The 19274-nt window shown below is 37.5% G+C and overlaps 1 protein-coding gene across 1 annotated transcript in view; it reads left to right on the forward strand.

The window, feature by feature from the left end:
• Positions 1 to 2228: 2228 nt before the first annotated feature.
• SLC30A5 (solute carrier family 30 member 5) overlaps positions 2229 to 19274 on the forward strand; it is a 30542-nt gene continuing 13496 nt past the window's right edge. The window contains exons 1-10 of the mRNA XM_064272789.1: positions 2229 to 2522; positions 8164 to 8286; positions 9515 to 9581; positions 10910 to 10995; positions 14532 to 14619; positions 15874 to 15961; positions 17307 to 17383; positions 17629 to 17799; positions 18277 to 18565; positions 18735 to 18943. Coding sequence (XP_064128859.1) covers positions 2443 to 2522; positions 8164 to 8286; positions 9515 to 9581; positions 10910 to 10995; positions 14532 to 14619; positions 15874 to 15961; positions 17307 to 17383; positions 17629 to 17799; positions 18277 to 18565; positions 18735 to 18943 — 1278 coding nt within the window. The 5' untranslated portion in view covers positions 2229 to 2442. The remainder of the gene's footprint in view (positions 2523 to 8163; positions 8287 to 9514; positions 9582 to 10909; positions 10996 to 14531; positions 14620 to 15873; positions 15962 to 17306; positions 17384 to 17628; positions 17800 to 18276; positions 18566 to 18734; positions 18944 to 19274) is intronic.

Genomic DNA, 19274 nt, shown 5'->3' on the forward strand with positions numbered 1-19274 from the left:
TTACATATTCTCTACAGATTCAAACAGATAATAGTTAACTATTTGGGAGTTGTCTTAGTTATCTAGTGCTGCTATAACAGAAATACCACAAGCGGATGGCTTTAACAATGAAAAGTTTATTTTCTCATAGTAAAGTAGGCCAAAAGTCCAAATTCCGGGTGTCAGCTCCAAGGGACGGCTTTCTCTGCTGGCTCTGGAGGAAGGTCTTTCTCGTCAATCTTCCCCTGGACTAGGAGCTTCTCTGCGCAGGAACCCCGGGTCTGAAAGACACGCTCTGCTCCCAGGGCTTCTTTCTTGGTGGTATGAAGTCTCCAACTCTGCTTGCTTCCCTTTCCTTTTATCTCTGAGAGATAAAAGGTGGTGCAGGCCACACCCCAGGGAAACTCCCTTTACCTTGGTTCAGGCAGGTGACCTGAGGGGTAGTGTTACAACCCCACCTTAATCCTCTCAACATAAAATTACAATCACAAAATGGAGGACAACCACACAATACTGGGAATCATGCCCTAACCAAATTGATACACACATTTTGGGGGGGGGCATAATTTTAATTCAATCCATGACAGGGGTCATGCATTTTTATTGTTGTTGTTCAGTGCTGTTGAGTAGGTTCTGATTCATAGTGACCCTAAGTACAACAGAAACATAGAAACACAGCCCGTTCCTGCACCATCCTCACAATCCTTGCTATGTTTGAGCCCATTATTGTAGCCACTGTGTCAGTCCATCCCACTGAAGGTGTTCCTGGTTTTCCTGATCCTCTACTTTACCAAGCGTGATGTCCTTCTTTAGGGACTGGTCCCTCCTGATAACATGTCCAAAGTACTTGAGATGAAGTCTCACCATCCTCACTTTTGATGAGCGTTCTGGCTGTACTTCTTCCAAGATAGATTTGTTCGTTCTTCTGGCAGTCCACAGTGTATTCAACATTCTTCACCAACACCATAATTCAGAGACATCAATTCTTCTTTGGTCTTCCTTATTCATTGTCCAGCTTTCCCGTGCATATGAGGCAACTGAAAATACCATGGTTTGGGTAAGACACACCTTAGTCCTCAAAGTGATATCTTTGCTTTCTAACACTTTAAAGAGATCTTTTGCAGCAGATTTCCCAGTGCAATACGTTGTTTGACTTCTTGACTCCTGCTTCCATGGGCATTGATTGTGGATCCAAGTAGAATGAAATCCTTGACATCTTCAATCTTTCCTCCGTTTATCACGATGTTGCTTATTGGTCCAGTTGTGAGGATTTTTGTTTTCCTCACGTTGAGGCATAATCCATACTGAAGGCTGTAGTCTTTGATCTTCATCAGTAAGTGCTTCAAGTCCTCTTCATTTTCAGCAAGCAAAGTTGTGTCATCTGCATATCATAGGTTGTTAATGAGTCTTCCAACCCTGATGCCCCATTCGTCTTCATATAGTCCAGCTGTCCGATTGATTGTTTGCTCAGCATACAGATTGAATAGGTACGGTGAAAGAATATAATCCTGACGCACACCTTTCCTGAGCCATGCAGAATCCCCTTGTTCTGTTCCAATAACTGCCTCTTGGTCTATGTTCCTCATGGGCACAATTAAGTGTTCTGGGATTCCCATTCTTTGCAATGGGAATCCATAATTTGTTATTATCCACACGGTCAAATGCCTTTGCATAGTCAATAAAACATAGGTAAATATCTTTCTGGCATTCTCTCCTTTTGGCCAAGATCCACCTGATACCAGCAATGATACCCCTGGTTGCTCATCCTCTTCCGAAAACAGCTTCAATTTCTGGCAGTTCCCTGCCTATGTACTGCTGCAAGCACTTTTAAGACTAGTGAAATTTATGGGTCTTCTCACCAGAAAATTCTTATAGTCACACAAATTTCGAGGTAGGCGAGGTGTGACAGACCCGAGATTAAGAATTTCTAAAGCAGTAGACTAGTAAACTAAGTTTACTCACACTCGGTGCGTTTTCTCTCGCTCCCTCCGCTACAGGAACCCGCCGTACCTGTGATGGCCCATAGGTGGCGATGCAGGGACAGGTAAGTGGCACACCGTGTCAATGTGAAGGGCCGAGAGGAGGCGTGGATGTGACTCCGTCATCCGGCGGAGGGCGGGGCCTAAGAAAGAGTAAGGGAAGGCGACTGTTCTGTATTGCGCAGGCGCAGGGCTGGACACTCCCCCGGGAGTGAGGGCTGCTGGGCCCGATGACGTGGCCTGGCAACGTCCGTGCCGGCTCGCCTCCCTGGGACTCCGCGCCGCTGGAGCTGCCCGTGGCCTAGTCCCGACGAGCGTGTGCCAGTGAGCAGGAGCTGGGGGCAGCGGCGGCTCTGGCCTGCGGGGACCCGACAGGGCTGCTGCCCTGGGGGAATGAGGCGCCTGCGCCGGCTGTTCCGCGGCAGCGGCGAGACATGACGAGACCCCGCGGTGGGGACAGTGGCGGCGGCTCCTGAGCCCCGGAATGGAGGAGAAATACGGCGGGGACGTGCTAGCCGGTTCCGGCGGCAGCGGCCTCGGGCCGGTGGACGTGCCCAGTGCTCGGTAAGGGACCGATCTGGCCCAGGTCTCCAGAGCCGCTGCCCCTGCGCCTGCGCCTCCTGGCTCGCGGACCCGGACGGCACTGTCAGCCCGGCCGCTGCCCCCGAATCCACCCGAGTGCGCGGGGACGGCCCCACTCCCTGCCCCTGACAGCCGGGAATGGCCTCCTAGGTGTCTCCCAGAGCCCAGACCGCTTTCCCTCTGCTTCCTGGCTGCCTCTAGGGTCCCCGCTGCGGAATGAACGCTCTAGAATCCAGGAAGCTTCTGCTCGAGTTTCTGGTTTTCAGGGTAGACCGTTAACCTTAGGACTACCAGCCAGATAGTTCATGTGAGAGATTTTTATGATCTGTGAAACCTTTCTGTTGGTTCTTTCTCCTTGAAATAGTAGTTTATTAACTAAGCCTTTCTGACGTCTCCCTTCGTTAAGTTAGGGGAAGGTGTTAACCACCATCTCTTCAGATGAAACAAACTCGTGAACTTAGCACCCGTATCTAGCTTTATTTTTTTATTTTATTCTAATATGAAATAAGAAATATGTTCTCATTGTCAGAAAGACCAAACAGTAGAGAAATTCATATAGTAAAAAGTGAACGTCTCCCTTTGCACTCAATCCTCCCACCAACCCGTAAGCGGTAAGTACTGTGGCCACTTTCCAGTGTGTCCTGGGTCTGTCCTAAGTTCCGTGATAGTTTCGCAGAGGCATAAAAGATGGCCCAACAGTGTGTTTAGAACTGCTGTTTATTGCCTTCAGTTTTAATGAGGTTACGTTTTTCTCGTTCTTGAGTGCTTCTTTTAAGATTTAAGGATTGTTTTGATAAATTCTTTGGAACTGTAGAAATAGCATTAGTAACAACTATTTTTTGTGAAAAGGAAAGGACACAGTGCTAGAACAGTACTTAAACCAACTTCATTTTTGTAGGATTAATTTTCTAATTTGTTTTGAGCAGCTCATTTTTGTTTAAAATCACCTCACATGTTATTTACTGAGGTATGGTAACTAAATGCAATAGACAGTTCTTTAAAGGGCATTATGGGGTCAATTGACAAAACTGGACTATGGTCAGTAGATTAGATAAAAGTACCAGTGTTAAATTTCCTGGAGTTGATAGCTGTACTGATTTTATGAAAATGTCCTTGTTCTTAGGAAATATAGGTATTTAGGGGTAAAGGGGCATGATATTTGTAACTTAATCTCCAATAGTTAGAAAAAAAAAAAAAAAACCTGTATATGTATGTGTATATAGAGAGTCAGTGTCAGTCCCTGGGTGGTGAAAACGATTAATGCACTCGACTGCTAAACAAAAGGTTGGAGGTTCAAGTCTACCCAGAGATGCCTGGGAAGAAAGGCCTAGCAGTCTGCTTTTGAAAAATCAGCCATTGAAAACCCTGTGGAGCACGGTTCTGGTCTGACACACATGGGGTTGCCATGAGTTGGAATCAACTCGACAGCAGCTGGTTTTGGTTTGTATGTATATGTGTGTACATATATGTATTTATTTACAGAGAGGGAGAGAGGATAGTAAAACAAATGGAACAGAATGTTAACAATTAGTAAATCTAGGTAAAGAGAATATGGAAGTTTTTTGTACTGTTCCTGCAAGTTTTCTGTAAACTTCAAATTATTTTTAAACTGTTATTTTCTCAAGAGCTTATTGTGTTAGGTAGATCAACATGGTAAACATACCCTTACAATCTTATTTGCGTTATTTGCTTAGCAGAGCTGCCCTTTTATTGTATTTATTGCAGAATCAAATTCAGCTCAAGGACTGGCCAAAATTTGAATGTGTTCTAGGTTGTGAGATTTTTACTTTATATAGTTTAGACTAAAAATCAAATGCTGGTTATGATCATTAACAAAAACTAATTGGCATATCCTTTAATTGTGAATCTTTTTATCCCCAAATTCACAAATATGTGTTGTTTTAAATAAAAGATTTCTATTTGGTTTCTTTTAGTTCTCTTTACAGGGGGCATATGATCTCATTTAATCCTTAGAACAGTACTACAAACTAGTAGTGGTATCTTTGTTTTGTAGATAAGGAGACGAAGACTTATAAAAGTTTCACACACCTAGTACCTGTAGAGCTAGGAATATGAATTATTCTAAATCCCATGCATGTTGTTGTTGTTAGGTGCCATCCAGTCAGTTCTGACTCATAGAGACCATATGTACAATGCAAGGAAACACTGCCCAGTCCTGCATTGTCCTCACAATTGTTGCTGTGTTTCAGCCCATTGTTGCAGCCACTGTGTTAGTCCATCTCTTTGAGGGTCTTCCTCTTTTTTGCTGACCCTCTGCCAAGCATGATGTCCTTCAGGGACTGGTCCCTCCTGATAACATGTCCACAGTATCCTTTCACCACGTTTATTTAATCTGTATGCTGAGCAAATAATCTGAGAATCCCATGCATAGTGCCCACTATATAGTAGACACTTGAATATTTGTTGAATGAATTGAATTTAAATTATACACACTGACTTTTTTAAGCAGTGGCCTGCAAGCTGCTGCAGTGGGGAAAGCCCTTCTTGGAAGTTTGAACCCAGCCCAACTGAAATTTGTGAACTTCCGTAATTACAGGTTTAGAAAACTGGAGAATTTTCTAACCCTTCACAGGAAAGACAGGTGTGATATCCTTGGAATGAAACCCTGCCTGGTCCTACGCCATTCTCAATGATCGTTGTTATGTTTGAGCCCATTGTTGCAGCCACTGTGTCAGTCTGTCTCATCAAGGGTCTTCCTCTTTTTTGATGACCCTCTGCCTTACCAAGCATGATGTCCTTCTCCAGGGACTGGTCCCTCCTGATAATATGTCTAAAGCATGTGAGACAAAGTCTCGCCATCCTTGTTTTCAAGGAGCACGCTGGCGGTACTTCCTTCCAAGACAGATCTGTTTATTCTTCTGGCAGTCCGTGATATATTCAATATTCTTCGCCAGCACCACAATTCAAAGACATCAGTTCTTTTTCAGTCTTCCTTATTCATTGTCCAGCTTTCACATGTATATGAGGCAATTGAAAATACTATGGCTTGACTTAGGTGCACCTTAGTTCTCAAAGTGACATCTTTGCTTTTCAACACTTTGAAGAGGTCTTTTGCAGCAGATGTCTTGACTGCTGCTTCCATGGGCATTGATTGTGGGTCTAAGTAAAATAACATCCTTGGCAACTTAAATTTATTTTCTCCATTTATCACGATGTTGCTTATTGGTCCATTTGATGATTTTTGTTTTCTTTATGTTGAGGTATAATCCATACTGAAGGCTATATATGTAGTCTTTAGTCTTCCTTAATTAGGACTTTAAAAACCACAAAATTCAACTTTTAACCAAAATGTTAAAATAATTTTCCTAATTTAATAGTGTTAAGAAAAGAGCAATATATATTATGTGAAAAGTCACATAAGTATATCAAAATACTTTTACAATTTCAAATGTGTGAATGTATGTAAAATAATGTGTGTGTACACACATGGAAATGCAAAGGAAAAGGTTTGGAAGTATGTACCCAGCTGCTCACCTGTGAGGAGGGAACTGGAGTTGGTTTTTATTTAAAATATTTACTAAAACCAACTATTCAGGAATTACTTTTGTAATGTCTTTTTTAGAAAGTAAAAAGGGAGTAAAGAAAATAAATACAAAGTACTTTATGTAAATTAATAAAAAAAATTAATAAATATGACTAAATCTTGCCATTTAGAAGTTTTTTAATACTTTAGATGGAAATTGTTTAGGAATAATTGTATATATTTTTCCCTGATAAAAGGAGCCATGGTGGCACAGTGGTTAAGTGCTCTCCTGCTAACAAAGCTTGACCATTTGAACGTACGAGCCACTCTGTGGGAGATAGATGTGGCAGCCTGCATCCGTAAAGATTACAGTCTTGGAAACCCTGTGGCAGTTCTACTCTGTCCTGTAGGATCACTATGAGTCAGAATCAACTCGATGGCAGTGGGTTTGGTTTTCGTTGATAACCCCTGGTCATTATGAGTACCGTCTGTATTTTATTCATCGGCAGTAAGGTGAACTGACTTAAATACAGTAATTCCTTCAAAGGCTCCTTCCAAGTATAGTGAAGCCTGTGAGACCCAGAACTGGACGGGACTGCCTTGTTTTTCAGAGTTGCAATTTTTCCTCCCTTGACTAGGTGCAGCCTTACCACTTTCGTATTCTTCTTTATTGAATGAAAAATATTTGCATTTTCCTTCTCTGACAGGTGTCCACTTTACACAGGTTTTGCTCTACTTGTATTTTGCATATGCTGCTCTCCGTACTTGAAATACCGTTTTCCGTTTCCTTACTTAGTGATCCTACTTAGTCTTCAGTGCACAGCTTACGTATCTCAAACTCTGTGAAAACATTCTTCGCTTCCCTAGGTAGAGTTAGTTGCTTCCACATTTGTTTTTTAAGAACTCACTGTTTACTTGCCTGTCTTTCCCATTAGACCCTGAGCTCCTTGAGAGCAGAGTGTCTTTTACTCTTTTTGGTGTCTTAGGTATCACCTAGGAATGTGTTTAGTTGTAAGTAACTCAACTAGCAAATTTAAACAAATAGGATTTATTCTTCTCAAGCAGAAGAAACCAGAGGTTGCTGGAATTTGTTCACCCATTCAGTGATGCCATCTGGGACCCGGGTTCTTCGTGTCTTTCATCCCTGCCGTCATTAGTATGTTGGCTTTCATATTCAGGCCTGTTATAAAATGGAGTCAACAGTGTTAGATAAAGTTTCTCCCTTTAAGGCAGAAAGAAGGAGAAGGAAGTAGTTGCAGCTCCGTCTTGCCCTTTTAACAGGTAAAGAGAAGGCTGTTCTGAAGCCATCCCAACAAACTTACCATAGGTCTATCTCATTGGCCACATACGACATCTGCCACATAGTAAGCAAACAGAATTTTTGAAGAATGGCTAGATAGCCCTATAGGGGATGTACACGGCTCTTTGCTGAACCAAAAATTCCCAGACTGCTATGATTTTAATGTATCTATATTTTTCCTGGTCTTTGCTTTTTTCCTCCCTGTCGTGTTGACAGTGATCCTCCTGTTTTGACCTCCTCACTTCCCTTCTAAAGTTCCTGGTGACTCCAGTTTCTGAGTCTTTTCGGGACTCTGTGCATCTAGTCACTTGACTTTTCAATCGCAACTGTCACTAGTCACTTAGCAAAGCAGAGAAGGGGCAATTCTATGTCTTCTTCCCTTCCTGCAGTTCCTTCTTCCTCTATTATGGCCTTCTAGTTTCATCACAGATGGAATTTGGGTTTTTCGTTTGTTTGTTTTTTGTTCTCAGTTGTTTGGAGTAATTATTATTAAGTTTAAAAAGCATGTTACAAAATAGTCTAGGCAGTTAATTAACCAAGAACACTTTTAGTTTTAATTGGCTTTTTTTTTAATAGGCTTTATCTACAAATGTATTCATAAACATGGAAAAGATTCTGGAAGTATATATGCATACATAATGCTAACCGTAGATATCCCATGGGATGATGAGTTGTTTGGGTATTTTTTTTTATCATTTCATATTTTTTGTTTGGTTGTTTATGTGTATTTCTGTGATTTCTATAGTGATCTCTATTACTTGTATAAGAGAAAAACAGAGGTTACAGAGTTCTTTGTGATTTCAGTGATACTGAAACTTGTTTCTGCTTTTATTTTTCAGATTAACAAAATATATTGTATTGCTATGTTTCACCAAATTTTTTAAGGCTGTGGGACTTTTTGAATCCTATGATCTCCTAAAAGCAGTTCACATTGTTCAGTTCATTTTTATATTAAAACTTGGGTAAGTGTGTGTGTGTGTTTTTGAACTTTTTTTTTTAATTTCTTTGAAAATCCTCTTTTAACTGAGCATCTTTAAAGAAATTTTACATAGAATATTTTGTGCAGTTATTCCTCCTGAGAAACATTTGATAAAAAAAAAAGAGAAGAGGAATTCTCAAGTTTAGGGTACAAAGCTATTAGAAAAGAGATTGTTGTACTCAATAGCTTGCCAAAACATAGACTTTTACTTTCGTTTGTTTTAATGAGATTTTTGCAAATTTCTTATAAAGTCTGACTTAATAGAAGACAGCTAGATTCTCCTATCTGCTTCAGCATTCATTCTGTTGCAGTATCTCATGTTATCTAGTCTCTAAAAAGCGCCCCTCTACACTCATGAGAGAATGAAAATGGAAAACAGCAAATAACGTCTTTGTATTTTTATGAAAATAGTTTATACCTTGCAGACTCCTCCCTGAAGGGTCTCAGGCACCCCAAGATTCCCAGACCATAATACTAGTGTAGCCCAACTCTCTAGCAGGCACAGAACCTTACCTGAGGCTTGTCTTGGCAGAAACGATCCTTTTTTTCTAATTTTAAACCAAGCTGGGCTATGTTTACTGCATGTTTTCTTTATGGTCTAGGGTTGCTATGAGTCAAAATCGACTCAATGGCAATGAGTTATAGGGTCTTCTTATAGTACGAAGTCCACGTTATTCTAAATATGGTGAGAAATTCTTTTTAAATAAAGTTTCTCTGGACCCTGAGGTATTGATAGTGACACCCTCTGTGTTAATAAAAATCTGTTAATAACTCTTGGGAGTACAACGTTGATGATTATGGCAAGTGATTCTCAACTGGGATATTTTTATATCACTGTTTTGGTAATGTGAAAGAGGGATATATAGTTAGTACTTCATTTCTCTTTCAAAATTTGTTATTACTGAATCTTGGAGAAGATGTGGATTATCTTCTTTGGTATTACAAGGTATGAAAAAATATTGAGACTCCTTTTGTGGCTTTTGAATGCTTTCTCAAAGCAATTCCAAAGACAGAGTTTCCAAAATGTTGCATTGGGGGCCTTTACTAGAATAAGTATAGCTCCTTAGTATGATTTCTTTGGAGGATATCATACCTTTCAAGTTCTAGTCCTGTTACATTTGTCTAGAATACATGTCTTTACTTAAGACCACATTTTATATTTAGTATTGATGAATATTAATATATTAATGTTTTAATATTTACGTTAACAGGACTGCCTTTTTTATGGTTTTGTTTCAAAAGCCATTTTCTTCTGGGAAAACTGTTACCAAACACCAGGTAAGTTTTTTGCAGAATCCTTTATTCCTAGCAGCTTTGGATTCCGTGGGTCAGGATGTAACACTCATTCCTTGATCAGAGGTACTTAATGAATTATTGGGTGCATAGCCAAACATTTCCAGCATTAACTTGCTCTTGACTTGAATACCATGTTTTGAAAATTGAGGCCTCAAAAGTATATTGTAAAGTGTTAAGATATTAGAAGAGGGAAGAAAATTTTAAAAAGGTACATATAATTATTTTCTCTTTATTCTGAAAGATTTACAAATCAGACATGGAGACATGCCCAAGAGCCCAGTACAAATGTCATTGGGAGGCAGGTATAAAGGAGGGATGAGGGTGTGGCCTCTGCAATCTTTTCCTACCTACTGACTCTTACTTTGAGCAAGTTACTTAATTTTTCTCTCACCTTAGTTTTCTCATCTGCAAAATGGAGGTAATAATACCTTTGTACAGAAGGAACCCTGGTGGCACAGTGGTTAAAGCACTCAGCTGCTAACCAAAAGGTCGGTGGTTCAAACCCACAAGCCACTCCACGGGAGAGAGATGTGGCAGTCTGATTCCGTAAAGATTACAGCCTTGGAACCCCTATGGGGCAGCTTTACTCTGTCCTATAGGGTCGCTATAAATCAGAGTCAACTGGATGGCAGTGGGTATTTTTGGTTTGGAAGGGAGCTGTGAGAAATAGATGGATTGATACATGTAATGTTCTTAGAATGGTGCCTGGCACGTGGTGACTGTGCAATACATATCAGCTATCATCCTCATTGTCATCATCATTATTCCCTTTAGGCATCTAAGGTTCAGGATTCATGCCAGAAACATCCTACATTCTGCATAATAATCTTACATCATCAAATCTTTGGACAGCAATCTGTGCCATGATTTTTTCGTTTAGAGTGATAAATTTAAGTACCTCTGTTTTAGAGACTCAGAACATTTTAAAAAACAAGATTAATTATTTAAACCCCATCTAAACATTTTTTCTCCTTTTTGAAATTAATTCAGGCACTGAAAATTCCTAATAGAAAAGAATTTAAAATATTGTATTCCTAGCAAACTAGTGGGAAACTAACAAGAAAACAGCAAGAAGTATACTCTGAATTAAAAGATTTCAGAATTTAAAAGAATGTAGATGATAGAAAATATAGTACTGTCTTGCAAATCCCAAGTTAGTCAAGGAATCTTCATATTTTCTGTTTAATTTCAAATATGTAATCATTTAGCCTTTAAAATACTTAAATGTTGCCATTATCTTGTGTGTTTCATTTAAGATTTTGAGCTATTTCAATATATATGTGACTGAAATTTTTTATTTCTATTTATAGTGGATCAAAATATTTAAACACGCGGTTGCTGGGTGTATTATTTCACTTTTATGGTTTTTTGGCCTTACTCTTTGTGGACCACTAAGGTAAATAAAATGTGTATTTTGAATGTATATGTTTTTATTTTGAATATTAAATTTATTCCACTCTATTTTTGTCAGGTATTTATTTGTACAAATGCTTCTATCACTCCCATAACATTGGATACAATTCGGCGAACATATATATAGAGGGAGAGAACTTGTTTAGTTTATGGATTACTTCTTATTGTGAATACCATCAATTTATTGTTCATGATCTGTCACAGATATTTTACTAGTACAGCCCAAAGAATTTCAGAAAGTTTTTAGCTTCAGTGGCTTTTTTATCGTTCTTTGGTGATCCCTTTAGCAGCTGATTTAGAAGGTAAAAGATCTGAAGTGGTAAATAAACAACCGATAAGGAGTGCAGACTCTTTTTAAAAGCACTCATTTTTTCGTACAACTCTGCAAATACCCCAGTACCCCAGAAAGTGCTTCAAAGATATTTCTCTATTTATAAAGCGTTAGACTTATTGGATAATAGTATAAGAAAAAAACGTGTTGCCATTGCTGAGGGGGAAACGTGAGGATGAGAGATGAAGGAAGGATGCTTAAAGGATCTCACTTGGAATTGAGGGGCGGGCGGAATGGAGAGCGATTGGTGGGAAATGGTTTGGGAAAAATTCTTTCCCTTCTCCCAGCCAATAGAATATCTTCTGGGTTTTGGTCTCTTTGGCTTGTTTGTCAGATGTAGAGCAGAATATGGATGACTCCAAATGCCATATCCCTGCCCTGACACAGCAGCATCCTAGAGGGGTGAGCTTGGGGAGGGCCTTTTCAGTTTATGCTTGAGTATGATTGAAGGTGGTAATATTGCTTGTCATCCCTGATATTTTAAATTTCTTATTCATGAAATTATGTTTTGGTGCATACGTTTCTAAATAACTTGTGCCTACATATTATAGTAGGGAGGAAAGGGAGATAACTCTTAAATTCTTACTTGGCCCCATATTTAGCCATCTACCTTACTTCCTGCCCTTATAACCCCTCCCCACCATCAGCACCTCTACCACCACTGCCCCGTCATTGATTTACTAAAGCCATCCTGCAATTTCTTGAGGAGAAAGACTCCTGTGGTGCTTCACAGTGCGTCTTATTTTAGATGAGTCTTACACTGTTGATATATTTTCTTAAATTATAATCTTCTAAATATAACTAAAGTTATTGCTGATGTGTTCTCATAACAGATATTTTATTGTTGTAAAAATATACGTAACCCAATATTTGCCAATTCAACATTTTTCAGGTGTACAGTTTAGTGACATAAATTACATTAATCATGTACAACCACCACCCATAATCGTTGCCAAAGTTCCCATCACATAAACAAACATTCACTGAACAAAAACTCCCCTTTTCCCCCTCCTTTACACCCCTGGTAAGCACTAATAAACTTTGGTCTCTATACATTTGCCTATTATTGTTGTTTCGTATAAGTAAGATCATAACAATATTTGTGCTTTTGTGGTTGACTTATTTCACTGAGCATAAGGTTTTTGAGATTCATGCATGTTGTAGCATGTATCAGGACTTCATTTCTCTTTATGGCTGAGTAGTATTCCTTTGTATGTATTACGACATTTGTCTGTCCAGTCACCTGTTGAGGGACACTCAGGTTGTTTCCATCTTTTGGCTATTGTGAATAGTGCTGCTGTGAACATTGCTGCTTTCAGGTCATGTGGGTGTGTACCTAGAAGTGGATTGCTGGGTCATATGGTAGTTCTATGTTTAACTTTTTGAGGAACCATCAAACCATTTTCCACAGCGGCCTCTACCATTTTACATTCTATCATTACAGATGTTTTTTTACTAAAGAAGAAAAGCATATTTAACAAACATTTAAAAATCTGTCTACTAATTAGATCTGTAAGCCCCCTTTTGGCTGGTAATAATTTTGTTTTTACTCATTTTTGTGGTAAGATACATGTAACAGAATTTACCATTTTAACCATTTTTCAGTGTACAGTTCAGTGGCATTGATTACACTTACAGTGTTGGACAAGCATCACTACTATTTCCAAAGTTTTTGCATCACCCCAAACTGTACCCATTAATCAATAGCTCCCCATTTTCCCCCTTCTCCTAGCCTGTATTGTTGTTGGGTGCTTTTGAGTTGATTCTGCTTGTTGGGTTCAAACCACCAATCTTTGGGTTAGCAGCCAAGAGCATTGTATTTATCCATTCATCTGTTGATGGACACTTGGCTTACATCAACCTTTTGGCTATTATGAATAATGCTGCTATGAATGTTGGTATCCAAGAATCTCTTTGAGTCTCTGTTTTTAAGTCTTTTGGGTATATACCTAGGAGTGGAATTGCTTTTAATTCTTTTAAAGAAATATTTCATACATGTAAAAGAATAAATATAAATATTGTTGTGTGCCGTTGATTCTAACTCATGATTATCCTATATATGACAAAGTAGAACTGCCCCCATGGAGTTTTCTATGCTGTAATCCTTATGGGAGCTGATTGCCAGGTCTTTACTACCACCAAGTGGCTGGGTGGGTTTGAACTGTCAGCCTTTAGGTTAGCAGCCAAGCATTTAACCATGGCACCACCAGAAAAAAAAAAAAAACCTTTTGCTGTCGAGTCGATTCTGACTCATAGCAACCCTATAGAACAGGGTAGAACTGCCCCATAGGGTTTCCAAGGAGCAGCTGGTAGATTTGAACTGCCAATATTTTGGCTAGCAGCCATAGCTGTTAACCACTACACCACCAGAGCTCATTAATTACAAATATAGGTATGTTTAAAAGAGTAATAAACATCCATATATTCAACACCCAGCTCCCAAAATGAAATGTTACCAATGCGTTTGAGGCCCTGTGTATCCCTCCTAATTGGATCTTCCTCAACTCCTATCTTTGGATGTAACCATCTTCTTTTTATTTTTCCTTGTAGTTTTACCACATATTTATGTTTAATTTTGCAAGTGTTTTACTTTATATAAATGGAATTATAGTGCATGTATTTTACTGTAACATGCTTTTTCCATTCACTGTTACATTTGAGATTTGTCCATTTTGGTGCATGTATCTATAGTTCATTTAGTTTTATAACTTTTTTTTATGTAATTCACATGTCATAAAAGTTAACCTTTTAAAGTGTTCATTTCAGTGGTTTTTTGTATGTCCACAGAGGTTCATTCATTTTTTAGCTTCTGTATAGTATTGCATTGAATAGATATACTCCAATCTGTTTATCCATTTTCCAGTCAGTGGACATTTAGATTGCTTCCAGTTTTGGGCTACTACAAACAGTGCTGCTGTGAACAATCTTATAAGCGTTTCCTTGTACATATGTACAGGGATTCTGTATGGTATGATTCTAGAAATGGTATTATTAGATGTTGATAGCTTCAACCTTTCTAAGTTAGTTAATGCCAAAATATTTTCCAAAGCAATTGTATTGATTTATTTCTCTCATAATGTTTCATGAAATCAAGGAGTAATATTTATTTTCTTTTACTCTAGTTGAATGCTCTTTTCCCAATAAAGATCAGAAGTATTTCAAGAACGATACATATTTTATTTTTGTAGGACTTTGCTGCTATTCGAACACAATGATATTGTTGTTATATCACTGCTCAGTGTTTTATTCACGAGTTCTGGAGGAGGACCAGCAAAGGTATAATTTTCCATTGTCAGTTACTTGAAAATTGAAAGTATACATATAAAATGTTACTCAAAGCAGTAAAATATTTTCTTTTACCACTTAAAAGAACACAAGGATTTTTAACGCTGTTTTTAATTTTTCTTCTTTTTAAATGATTATAGATTACTAGAAAGTTTCAAGAATAGTACAGAGAAGTTCACAAATAGAGCAGAGAGAGGTTTCATGGGCTCAGTTTCCCCCAATGGTAACATTTTAATGAACTCAAGTACAATATCAAAACAAGGAAATAGACGCTAGCACAATCCATAGACCTTGTTCAAGTTTTACCAGTTTTATTGACACCATGTATATTATACCTATCCTAGTACCCAGTGCCGTCAACTATGCATTTTATAAATACAAAAGGTATAGTAATGTTATTTAGATTGCTTTTACATCTAACATTCTGAATCATTTGCATAAACTGCTAGTATGTCCTTTCGGTAACTTATCAAAAAACAAAACCAGTTGCCATTAAGTCGATTTCACTCATAGCTACCCTACAGGACAGAGTAGAACTGCCCCATAGGGATTCTAAGGAGCTGCTGGTGGATTCGAACTGCTGACCTTTTGGTTAGCAGCTGATCTCATAACCACTGCGCCACCAAGGTTCCTTATCAAAAAAGGCAATCTTTTGTCAAAATTCCTTCACTGGAATGAAAACTTAAGCTTAAAAAGAAATCACTTTGCTAATTTTAGTAACATGCCCTGTTTATTCCACTTCCCTAAAGAAAAGCATCTGTAGCTTCAGACTGTCAAGAGTACTACATTGTGAATACTTAGAGTATTGATGTTATTGTAAGTTAACACTCTATCCCTTTCATATTGCAGAGTAAAATAAGTCTGTACTAATTATTCTTCAGCTGCTTGAGCTTTTCAACCAGAAGTAAAGTAGCATTTAAAAAATTTAGAAAGGTTAATTCTATAAACAGTAATAGTTTGCGTATGGTAACCTGCCTAGCTGTATTAGGAGATGGTTGAAATCAAATGTTACGTGTTTTAAATGCCCTTCATGTACCCTGCAAAATTTATTGGAGTGCTTTACTTTTATATCTTACTGTTTATACTATAAATTTATACTATAAAATATAAGGATTTTAATCGCAGATGTTATTTTTTCTTTAAATGTTTATTTGAAAAAAATTTTTTCTTTAGAATTTGTATAATCATAGTCTTAATAATCAACACTTAAAAAAGCATCCTTAGTATTATTTTCTTTATTTTCAGACAAGAGGGGCTGCTTTCTTCGTTATTGCTGTGATCTGTTTATTGCTTTTTGACAATGATGATCTCATGGCAAAAATGGCTGAACACCGTATCCTTTGCTATAGATTGGAGTTATTTAAAGTCTTGCAGAAAAATAGAAGACTAGCAGAATGGGAAAAGACGGGGCAAGTGAATTAAACTGGTTAATCATGAATGAAACTTTCATAGATAAATGTAGGTATTCTAAATCAGTATTCAAATAGTGAATAAATTCATTCTGAATTAAATATAGCATCTCTATATCTTCAGCAGCACCCTAAATACTCAGAAATTTAGGGACATCAAAAGAGTATTTTAGAATGTCCTGGTGCTAAGAAACAATACATGATTTCCCACTCAGTCAATCTATTTGCACCCTTCTGTATTACAGTTCAGATGCTCATTTTAAAAGTCAATGGCAATTATTAAATGTAAACTTCCTTGAAGTAAGAACAACTTTAGCATCTCCTCTGGAAGAGAAAATTCAAAGTCCTTAACCTGGTATTAACTCTCTTGTTCTAAATTATTATTTCCAGCTAAGCCCCACTGTTCTCTTGAATAAACCCAATTTTCCAGTTTAAAAAAAATAAATAAACTCAGTTTTCTCTACAGGTGTACCTAGTTCTTTTCCACCCACACTCCTTTGCCCAGTTTATGCAGTAGAATGCAGCGGAATGCAGAGCACCAGTTTAATTCTTCTGGTTACTGATACTCAGTTTAATTTACTTTGTTACAACAAAAGAGGGGTCATGTCTTTGAAAAAGCTCCAGATTACATGTGATACACCCTCCTTCTCCACCCCACCTTCTTGCTTGCTGCTTGCTTTGCTGAGGCTTATGTGGTCAGTGGCTTCGATTTAGGACTGGTTGTTCCTGTCATTCTACAAGGGCAACCTTAGTTTCACTGGGCAGGAGTGGTCTGAGGAGGTTCCCTGCTCTTGTCCTTTTGTCCATTTTATAGTATGTATGCACATGGTTTTTGCAGGTTAAGAACTAAAATTTAGCAGCTATGTCATAAGCACTATTGTAATTGTTTTAGAGAATTACAGCTCATTCCAATTTATAACCAGTGTCCCAAAATTAATTTTTAAATTGATGGAGTTTTTTATTTTTAAGAGAAACATGTTGAGTATACTCAGGTTTTCTACCCTTAGAATCATCTACATTCAGCCAAAAAGTGTTTACCTAAAATTTCAGGAGGATTTCCATACTGTAATACAGAAGGGTGCAAATAGATTGTATTCCAACTGTAATACAGAAGGGTGCAAATAGATTGACTGAGTGGGAAATCATGTATTGTTTCTTAGCACCAGGACATTCTAAAATACTCTTTTGATGTCCCTAAATTTCTGAGTATTTAGGGTGCTGCTGAAGGGTTAATATTTGGTATTTTTTCCTTTACTTCAACTCACATAGCTGAAGGACATCATGACAGTGCTCTCACTCACATGCTTTATACAGCCATTGCCTTCTTAGGTGTGGCAGATCACAAGGTATGTTCTTTTGTTTGTGCTAATGTGATCAAAAGATCCTGAAAAGTTACAACAATTATAACTTTATAAGTGCGTTTAAAATAAAGTATAAGTAATTTACAATCTTTCTTTCCATTTAAGTAATTACGTTAAATAATTTGATCCATGGAAAGAAACATACTAGTTCTATTCCTTCAGATGTAATGTACTTAAGGATTCAGTATTGGACTGTGTTTCTAATAGGACTTACCTCATTTTACTTATAGGGTGGAGTATTGTTGTTAGTGCTGGCTTTGTGTTGTAAAGTTGGTTTTCATACAGCTTCCAGAAAGCTCTCTGTAGATATCGGTGGAGCCAAACGTCTTCAAGCTTTATCCCATCTTGTTTCTGTGCTTCTCTTGTGTCCATGGGTTATCGTTCTTTCTGTGACAACTGAGGTAAGAGCAAGAATTTATTGGTAACAAGTAAAATGGATTACTAGTACTTATAAATTTTAGCTCACTACACTTAGTTCATTACATTGTATTTTATTTTAATCAGATGTTAAAAGTGACTTAAGTTATCTTTGCTTTTTCCTTATAGTTTTTGAAAAATATTTGGTGTTAATTTTATTGTTCATGGAAAGTACAAATCAAATACTATTGGATTTACATATTCCTCATATTTCTTTGGTACAAGCATTATGGGTCAGCTAGTATTTACGAACTTATTAGATAATTATGCTTTGTTTTGAATACTTTGGGGGGTATTGGAAAAATGTCAATGTCTTTTAGTGCTTATGTTTTGACATTTCACAAATCATGTTGAAACATGAGAATGTTGGTTTATAGGTAAAAGCATTAACTAAAACATAAGATGTGAACTTTTTACTCGTGTAGTATTAACAATTCCTTTTTTTTTTTTTTAATTTTTAGAGTAAAGTCGAATCTTGGTTTTCTCTTATTATGCCTTTTACAACGGTTATCTTTTTTGTTATGATCCTGGACTTCTATGTGGATTCCATTTGTTCAGTCAAAATGGAAGTTTCCAAATGTGCCCGTTATGGATCCTTTCTCATTTTTATTAGTGCTCTCCTTTTTGGAAACTTTTGGACACATCCCATAACAGACCAACTTCGAGCTATGAACAAAGCAGCACACCAGGAGAGCACTGAACATGTCTTGTCTGGAGGAGTGGTAGTGAGTGCTATATTCTTCATTTTGTGTAAGCAATTTCCCCTTGTTTTTATTTTAACAATTATGATGTTCAAATACTTTACTTAATTTGGGAAATTGTTCAGTGATTGCATTTAGTATTGAAAGCATGTTGGTTTTTGGTAACTTAAACTTTTAAAACTTTTGTAATACTCCCCTTTTTTTTTTTCATTTTGTAGCTGCCAATATCTTATCATCTCCCTCTAAGAGAGGACAGAAAGGTACCCTTATTGGATATTCTCCTGAAGGAACACCTCTTTATAACTTCATGGGTGATGCTTTTCAGCATAGCTCTCAATCCATCCCTAGATTTATTAAAGAATCACTAAAACAAATTCTTGAGGAGAGTGATTCTAGGCAGATCTTTTACTTCTTGTGCTTGAATCTGGTAAGATTTTTAAATATTAGTGGTATATCTTAATAGCTTACTATTGTAATTTTGACAACTCTGATAATTTGTGATTCCCAAATTTCTGATAATTAGAGAGAGAATAAAATTTATGTTTCCTGTACACAGTAGAAAGAAGACAGGGTCATTTTCAGACTACTTGAGCAAACAATTTTCTAGGTATTTTTAGAAGTAATTTCAAATCAGTAAATATAGTACTTTTTAAAGATTTTTATGTACTCCTTATAGGATCTCACTACAAACCCACTGATAGTTAGCATTTTGTAGCCCAGCTTATTGATTATTACAGACATGTGAATAAAACTCTGTT

This window comes from Loxodonta africana, chromosome 2, assembly GCF_030014295.1.
Source record: "Loxodonta africana isolate mLoxAfr1 chromosome 2, mLoxAfr1.hap2, whole genome shotgun sequence".
NCBI lineage: Eukaryota > Metazoa > Chordata > Mammalia > Proboscidea > Elephantidae > Loxodonta > Loxodonta africana.